Source organism: Vanellus vanellus, assembly GCF_965231255.1.
Source record: "Vanellus vanellus genome assembly, chromosome: 2".
NCBI lineage: Eukaryota > Metazoa > Chordata > Aves > Charadriiformes > Charadriidae > Vanellus > Vanellus vanellus.
In genome coordinates, this window is record NC_138906.1 from 72,631,980 (window position 1) to 72,640,723 (window position 8,744).

The 8,744-nt window shown below is 41.9% G+C and overlaps 2 protein-coding genes across 3 annotated transcripts in view; both read left to right on the plus strand.

Moving 5' to 3' along the window:
- Positions 1–1,836, plus strand: part of PAK1IP1 (PAK1 interacting protein 1) — a 12,050-nt gene extending 10,214 nt beyond the window's left edge. The window contains exon 10 of one of the 2 annotated variants that reach the window (XM_082479327.1): positions 1,737–1,836. The gene's annotated coding sequence lies outside the window, so the exon portion shown is untranslated. Of the gene's footprint in view, positions 1–395; positions 700–1,736 lie in introns of those variants that run through there. The other variant, XM_082479326.1, reaches the window with a different exon arrangement.
- Positions 1,791–8,540, plus strand: LOC309668824 (transmembrane protein 14C-like). Its single transcript, XM_082479337.1, has 5 exons — positions 1,791–1,838; positions 2,063–2,146; positions 4,012–4,113; positions 7,688–7,775; positions 7,954–8,540. The coding sequence occupies exons 2-5, from the start codon at positions 2,071–2,073 to the stop codon at positions 8,009–8,011; spliced, it is 324 nt and encodes a 107-aa protein (XP_082335463.1). The 5' UTR covers positions 1,791–1,838; positions 2,063–2,070; the 3' UTR covers positions 8,012–8,540.
- The last annotated feature ends 204 nt before the right edge of the window (positions 8,541–8,744 follow it).

Sequence of the window (8,744 nt, forward strand, 5' to 3'; positions counted from 1 at the left end):
ATAGCCAAGGACATCACAATTAAAGAAGTAAGCTCTCACGAGCACCAGGAAAAATCCAGTCTGCACATAATTTTAAGAATTATGAAGCAAAAATTCCACAGAATTTTTGTTCCAAGTTTTATATTTACAAGTAAATATTAGACATTTGTAAAAATCCCAACTCCCTTGTAGTAACAAAGAATTATGTGTATCATGAGACTCAGAACAATTTGTGAACTGGAGACAGGGAAGACAAGTCCTAACAGCTTTTAAGGTGAAATACAGAAACAGTCCTGAGAGTAGAACTCATATTTTCTATACCTGGAGTGAATGCTCTGCTGCTAACCAGTACTTGGCAATTTTTTTTTATTTTTTTCTTGTGCACATCCTCCTTTTCAGAACGTTTTTCATTCTAGTTTTCAGGGAACTGCGTAGAATTATAGAGGGGAGGCAGCAATGCAGAGAGGAGAGATGTCAGCAGTGGGAAAGCTCTTCCCCAAAGTGTTGGAAAGGGTGAGCCTGCACGAAACCAGTGGAGTAGATGGAGACATGGCTGCAAGAAACAACAGCCTAGCAAGCAGCATCTCACCTGGGCCCCGGATGACTTCAGCAGCTCTGGCAACTGTGGACTTCTTCCAGTTTTCCTCCTTCCCTCTCGGGGACCCTACAGTGCTGGAGTGAAAGCAGAGCCCAGTGAAACTGGAACTTCATAGCCGTTAACGCAGCTTGAATGGAAAAAGGAATCCCATCCTTAGGTCTGCATTGGTTGTGGCACTTTTCAGGGAGATAGGGAGATCTACATTTAATCCACTTAAGCCAACAAGGCAATTAAACTGTTCTCCACTTTCTGATTATTAGGCTAATTCATAAAAATGGGAAAATATGAAATGCAGCTAGAGAAAGCTGCATTTTGCAGAAAGCACAGGCCTCTGATGTTTTCTGCCTTCTGTTGTGGAGAGAGGCTGAAGCCCTTCAGCTCAGGGGACCTGGCTGGAGGAGTGCTGTTTCCTTCTATATGGTTAAAAGTTCATGGGAGGTTAAGTGCCTAGCCAACTGGAACAAATCATGCAGCACTATTTAAGTGAAGAAAGCATTCGGGGGAAAAAAAATAGAAGTTTAGCTTTGTAGACAGTTATAAATATCTTTTTACATTTTTCTCGATTAAAAAAATGCAAAACATTTTCAAGATGTTTTGCATCTCCCACTGATGCATAATTTCTACAGCAGAAGACTCTTTTTTTCTGTTGCACTAGCTGTGCTTGTAATTTAAAGATTATACAAATCCTGTACATCTTCCTTAAAAAGGCTATACTGAAATTACCAATCAAAACTAGAAGCGGCCTGTCGACTGCCCAGAGTTGTAGCCTATGATGCCACACCAAAAACCAACCCCAAATTCTCAGCTGCACCACGTACTCCCAGTTCTGGTACAGGATCAGGATCGACTAGGTGCACACGAATGCAGGTTATGAGGGAGCTTTGCCCCTCGCTACACAAAGCACGCAAAACTTCGCCTGCACCCAAGTCTCTCCCCGTTTGTAGCACCCGGGCTTGCTCGGGCATCCCCGCTACGCCCCGCCGGGGCCGGGGGAGTGACCCTGCGGGTAGATGGGAGGGCACCAAGGCTTTCTCCTCCGCACCCCCGGGCTGCGGGACACACCCCACCCTGCCTGTTTGGGGTTTTTTTGGTTTTTGTTTGGTTGTTGTTTTTTTTTTTTTTTTTCTGTTTGAGATTTGTTTTGTTTCCCTTCCCTCAGAACAGCCGGAAAAGGCAAGCTTTGGGCGGTGCGTTGCTTCCTCGCCTCCCCTTCCGCAGCCTGCTCCGCCCCGGGCTGCTGTGGAGCAGGGCCGCCGGGCAGGTGAGTGCCGCCCGCCTACCCTCCCCGGCGGGGCTGACCCCCCACTTCGCGACTCGTCCCGCCGCCCCCCAGGGCTGCGTTCCAAATAAATCGGTTTTCATTTATTGGAGTGGGTTTAGGCCTTGCTCGTGGAACCACCGCCCACCCACCCACGGCAAAATGTTGCTATTCTTTTTCCCTAAAAAATTAAGAGGTACCGGCGCTCACACCAGTCTCTCTTTCAGTTTTCAGCATGGCCGTGGACTGGCTTGGCATTGGCTACGCCGCTCTGGTGGCATCAGGAGGGATCATTGGCTATGCAAAAGCAGGTACGGTGCGGGAAGGTGCTTCTGTCTCCTTCATTCCCCCCTCCCCAATAACTTTGTATGAGCTGGGTAGCTTTTCACAAAAGCCTCCTATCTCGAAGTTCACGCAGATGTAAAGTTTATCAGTTTGTGCCACGTGCTGATAACTTGCTTCTGTTGGGGTGTGGTGTTTTGGGGTTAGGCTGGTGCTTTGGGCTGATAAGACCACAATCTGTTTTCTGATGGATGCTGGTATCCTGCCTCTGCGTTGTGCTCTTTGGGTGAACTGACATAAGTTTGCTTCAGAAAGGCTTTTGCCCTGCGATTTCAAATATAAGTGTTCTGTATCTTCAAATGATGTAGATCGCCATTTTTTTTTCCCTTAGAGATTTATTCTCATTTCGATGTTTGGTGGTACCAGTACACTGCAAGCTGCAGAGAGTTTTCAGAAGGACCCTTTCTCCAAGTCAAGCTGAACAATGCGAATGAGTCCTTAAGCTTGTTCCTTTTCTGGGCTCTGCATCATAAGCTTACCCTCTGACCTACTGCTTTCATTTCCTGGCCTTTTTCTGAGTTTGCTCGCCTCTGGAAGGAACTGTGGATTCATCCGTGCTGCAATACTGCCTTTTTCAGTTTCAAAAATCCCTAAGCCATCTTAGTGTTTGTGATATGAAGGCATATTCCTGCATTGTTGATGTCAGTAAGAATCTTACCAGCTCATTTCACTACATAGATGCTAATGCCAATTCTAGCCTGCTTTCTACTGGCTTTTTTTATCCTTTGGGCTGTGAGTGGAGTTTAGGACAGGAGGGACAATAATGAGAACTTAAGTAACTAATTGCATCCGCATTTCTCTGCGGCCATTTGTTGTGGAGGGAGTGATTCTCTTCACTTGTAAGAGGGCAGCAGTGAAATATTTATTGTTATAAAACAACCTTTTAACAAAGTTTGATAGTAAATGCGACAGTGTTTTAATGAGATTCGATGGTAAGGCACACTTGGTTATTTACTGCATAGAGGACAGGGTCAGACAGAACTGTCAGGGAGACCCTCCCATTGAGTCATGAGGTTCAGAAAGGACCCCCTTGCTTTCTAAACTTCTCAGAGAGGAGTCTTCAGTGCAGCTGGATCCAATCTTAGTCCCAGACTTGGTCAACAGTTTATGTCTAAAGGATTATATATGTGCAATCAATCCTTTATATCACTTAGCTAAGATTTCAAAGTGTAGCATGCTATTAACCACTTACTGAGGATCTGTTGCAGTAAGGAATCTCTCAACCTCAAGGAGTAACAACCTTGAGAGGTGTCCCTACTCAAGGGGAGATCCTGGTGTGCAGCTCCCTGCCATGCAGGGGAGCTCAACAGGCCCTGGGCTGTTATAGAGTAAGATGATTGACCTATAGTCATATTTGCATAGCAGTGAGGCATCTAGGTCCCTATTCCAGACAGTGTTTGGCTATGTTGCCATTCATCCCCCAAAGTCCAGGTGCAACCCATCACAACCCCCACTGACAGTTATGGCTGTAGCAGGAGCCAGGCAAGAAAAAGGGGGGTGGGGTGGGGTGTCTACACAGAAAACAGCAATTCTTTTCTTTTTCTCACTATTCTTTCCATCATAAATATGTTCATGGCTTTGCTGTTAAAGAATTAAGTACTAATTGGTATCTTGTGCAAGAGTATTTAAACACATCTCTTAGTTCAGCTCAGCATGGTTCTAATATCTTAAAAGAAAAAACCCTCTCTAATCTGCTTTATAACAATGAATGCCCATCGTTTTTATGTTATCTGATTGGTTGTTATAACAATTGTTGGTGATAACACCAACAATAACCTAATGAGCGAGTTTATTTCTGAGCTTCTAATAAATGTGTTATCCTTTACTTATTCAGGTAGTGTCCCATCGCTAGCTGCTGGCCTTTTCTTTGGGAGTTTGGCTGGACTGGGGGCATATCAGCTCTCGCAGAATCCAAATAATGTTTGGATTTCTCTGAGTAAGTAATTTACAATTTTAATTAGAAGGGATTATATTTACCCTGAAATAACTGGATATTTAAAATGATTACCTGAAAGTCTTTGCGGAAGAATTAAACTGATGGTATCATACATCTATTTTTAATCCAGTCTTTACACTTGTGTTTTAGTGAAAAACTCTGTTAGTGACCAAACTCCAGTGGTCTGTGGAGTTTTTTTTATGGAGTTTTAAAAATGAGAAATTTTAGTATTATTTAATTATTTTTTTAAAAGAATGTATTGAGAACATATATTAAAGAATGCTTGCCTTGATGTGTCTTACTCAGTGATTTCTCACTACATTCCTGCATTCCTTTTGCAAGAAGTATGAAGTGCTTTGGGTGATAGTTTAAACTTACATTTTTGTTCCTCTCCTACAACATGAGAGGAAAATACCTGTTATTCATTGTTAAAGTTTGTCTTCTGAACATCAAAAAACCTAGAGGTTGTGAAGGAAAATGTGTGCTAAGAAAAAGTGAAACTTATGTGATTTAAAAAAAAAATAAGCCAAATACCATTAATTTACATCCTTCAGCAAAAAAATCAAATCAGCATTTTGTGTTTAAAAAAATTTAATGTATTATTGTGTGAATCTCCAAAATGCAATTTTTGTCTTTCTGCCATTTACTATATAGAGCTCAGGACTGTGATCAAGTTAGGATGATTATCACCTATCACTTTGACCTGTGCAGGCCTAAAGCTCATGCCAGTTGCAAAATAACATGACTTGAACTTTTCTCATTCACTACTGAGTTAGGATCCCTTGCAGTTGAAGCTGTCTGAGAAAATAAATGTAGATAATTCCTGCAGCTCAGCTGATGCTTAATACTTGTTAGGCTGCTGTATCTCAGATACTTGTGAGCGTGTGTTTTGTGTAATCCTTTGCCCAGTATCTCTTAGTAGTATCCTCTCCTCTCTTGATCTGTAGAAGACATCACTGCATGACAGTTCTCTAACACTAGCTATGTTTCACACCCCAGGCTTGGCTGAATTGGTGGCTGCCGCCATGCACCTGTCTCATACTTGTGTGTTTGAAGGATCATAGTGCAAGGGAACTGCTAGTAAATTGATGTCTGACCTCTGTGTGTCCTCTTTTTGGCTGGATCCTACTTTCAGTGTCCTACAGGAAGCTGGAGCATTTCAGGAAGAGTGATTCCCCTGCAGACTGCCCAGACCAGGTTATTTTATTAAGCTCTACAGAGAGACTTAGATGCATTGGATCATTGGGCCAACATCAATGGTATGAGTTTCAACAAGGGCAAGTGCCAGGTCCTTCACTTGGGCCACAATAACCCCATTGCAGCGCTGCAGGCTTGGGGAGGTGTGGCTGGAAAGCTGCCCGGCAGAAAGAGACCTGGGGGTTCTAATTGACAAGTGGCTGAATATGAGCCGGCAGTGTGCCCAGGTGGCCAAGAAAGCCAATGGCATCCTGGCTTGTATTAGAAATAGCATGGCCAGCAGAAGTAGGGAGGTGATTGTGCCCCTGTACTCAGCACTGGTGAGGCCACACCTCGAATATTGTGTCCGGTTTTGGGCACCTCAATACAAGAGAGATATCTATGTGCTGGAGTGAGTGCAGAGGAGGGCAATGAAACTGGTGAAGGGCCTAGCAGACAAATCACATGAAGAGCAGTTGAAGGAGCTGGGACTGTTTAGTTTGAGGAGGAGGAGGCTGAGAGGAGACCTCATCACTCTCTACAACTATTTGAAAGGACACTGTAGAGAGGTTGGTGCTGGTCTCTTCTCACAGGTAATTAATGACAGAACAAGAGGGAATGGCTTCAAGCTCCAACAGGGTAGGTTTAGACTGAACATTAGGAAAGAATTTTTCACAGAAAGGGTGGTTGGGCATTGGAATAGACTGCCCAGGGAGGTGGTTGAGTCACCATCCCTGGATGTGTTTGAGACGTTTAGATGTGGTGTTGGGGGATATGGTGTAGGGGAGAACTTTGCAGAGTAGGGTAGATGGTTGGACTCGATGATCCCAAGGGTCTCTTCCAACCTAGACAATTCTATGATTCTATGATTACTGCTGAGTAATGGCAGAGATTGTGATTGGCTTATTTTTATATGTGACAAATACGTAGAATTACAAAGGTGTTGCACGCCTGGGGAGATTTAACAGAGAAGCAAGCTTCAGTAATGTGGTATTGTCTTCCTTCTCAGAACTGGAACTTCCCTTCTCCCTGACTTTGAGAAGCTGACTGTGAAGAGTCACTGCTTAGTCAGTGCTTATAAGAGCTGCCACTGACTATAGCATTTGTTCACTGAAGCAGTGACATAGGATCTAGCTCTCTGATATGTGAAAGACAAGTGAAAGGGGAAGGCCCAGGGTTGCTCTCCACTTCAGCATTGTCTACAGTGTAGCCCACTTTCATATCTACTGGATAGGTCAAAAGCTGTACATGGTCAAGCCTAACTAACTGGAATGAACTACAAATAAAGCAAGCTTAACAGGAGTGAGACAAAGGATTTTCCCAAATGCAAAAGATGTACATTTCTATACTTCAGTAGTGTGGGGGATCTTTTCCTCCTTCTTTTCATGCTTTAACATTTTTGGAGGTGTATTCTTCTGCTGTCTTAGATGAAATTATATTTAGTGAGAAGTGCGTATTTTGAAGACTAGCTGCTGATTAGAGCTTGAGGTATTTGAATACTGAAGTATTTTATTTCCTCCTTGTGTATTAGACTGTGGTCCCAGCCTTTTATATATATCTTCTTATATGAGACTGTTAGATGTCAAGGACAATATTTAGGGTGGTGTTAGGGAAGAAGGATGCCACGACTTGGACTGAAGATGAGCTGGGTCCTGCAGCATCAGCCATCACATAGAAACAATTGTAGAAAATAAGTGTGGTTGGGACATATTAATGTGTAACTGTTACCACTGGGCACCAGATGCATGCTAAGGATTTAATCGGTATGAGATACAGTGTTCCAGGGATTGCCCTTTCTGTTTTCCTGGCTCAGTGAAACTACCTGGCTCCTGTCTCAATGTCAAGTGGTCAGGGTAGATAGATTTAATTCTGTAATCTTAGTGAAGGTGGTTCAAGGCTGAAATGGATTGGTAATGCTTAGCACTTACATAGCACACTTCCCGTTCAAAGTCTTTTCCAAAGACTAGTTAATTCTCAGAATGTTACTACAAGTTAGACACGAAAATCCTCTCTCCCTTGTACAAGAAGTGGGGGAATTATGTGCAAAGGTTTAGTGATTTGCCTGTGTGCAGGTAAGGAGTGAATTCCCAAGCAGGTTATTTCCAGTCTGTAGAGAACGTTTTGACAAAGAAATTTGAGGACAGTGTATGCAGAAGCATATGGACTGCACTGTCTGCTAGAACTTGATTTAGAATATTTACTCTTCACATACTGAGGCATTCCTAAGTTTACACAATTTATTGACTCTGCTGTTACACCACATGAAATAACCCTGTTTCACTTTTTACTTTACTTTTACTTTTTACTACTACTTCTCTCTGTTCTATTAGTTTTGAATTGTAGCATCTCTCACACACGTGAATCTCTGCTGACTGGACTGTATAATCTCTCATTTAAGTTACATCTGGAACACTGACTGCTGTCATGGGAACAAGATTTTACAACTCTGGAAAATTCATGCCTGCAGGGCTAATTGCTGGTGTCAGGTACAACACAATATACTTCTTTTTTTAACCTCCTATGTGTGATTTTTTTATTTGCTTAATTAAATTGAGATGGAGTGAATCACATTTTGTGTATCTTTTTTTGTTTCTATGCACCAGTTAAATGAATTTACAAATTATTCTTACTGTTGTTTAATTCTATGTTTTTCCCCATATACAGTTTGCTAATGGTTGGAAGATTAGCACTGAAGATGGTGGAAAAGCCCCATGATAAGTAACCATTCATTTTACAGTTTAATATCTGGATAAGAAAACCTGATAATGAAGTTGTGTGAATGCAGAAGCAAGAAGATGGAACAATTTTCTATATCAAGACAATTTTTTTTTTCCTTTTTTTATATGAAGGGGGGAGTAGAATGACGGGACAGATAGTTTACATACAAGGTGTCATTTGTTTCAGTGATCTGGTAGAGGTATTACTGTCTAGTGAGAAACTGGCCCTGGGTTTGATTTTTCCTGGCACATTTCAGTGTATTTTAACACTTCCAGTTTTTATATTCCAAAATATACTGTTGACATGTATGATGCAGAGAGGACCTGTAATTAAGAAAGTATCCCCAAAGAGGCACCAGGAGTAATTGGCTAAATACAACAGTGTATCTCATACCTTTCATACTGAGTATGCTTTTCCTGTTATGCTGTGAGTTGATACACCATGTCTGTATAACACCAAACAAATCTCACCATTTAATTGTGAAATGATGCTAGAATGTTGCTTTTCTACAAGTAAAATCTATTACAAACCTTGATTTGTCATGTTTTTGTATCCTTTCTGTGTGTATGGGGGTAGGTAGTTGGTTTGGTTTGGTTTGGTTTTTTTACCTTCATGTTTTCTTCTTTTGTTTTCTTTACAGTGAGCTGTTACCCAAGTGCTGTCTTTTGATGATATTTAAAAAACATTTTTAAAATGGAGGAGCAGAAGCTTAAATTAGGGGCCTTCATTAACATTGC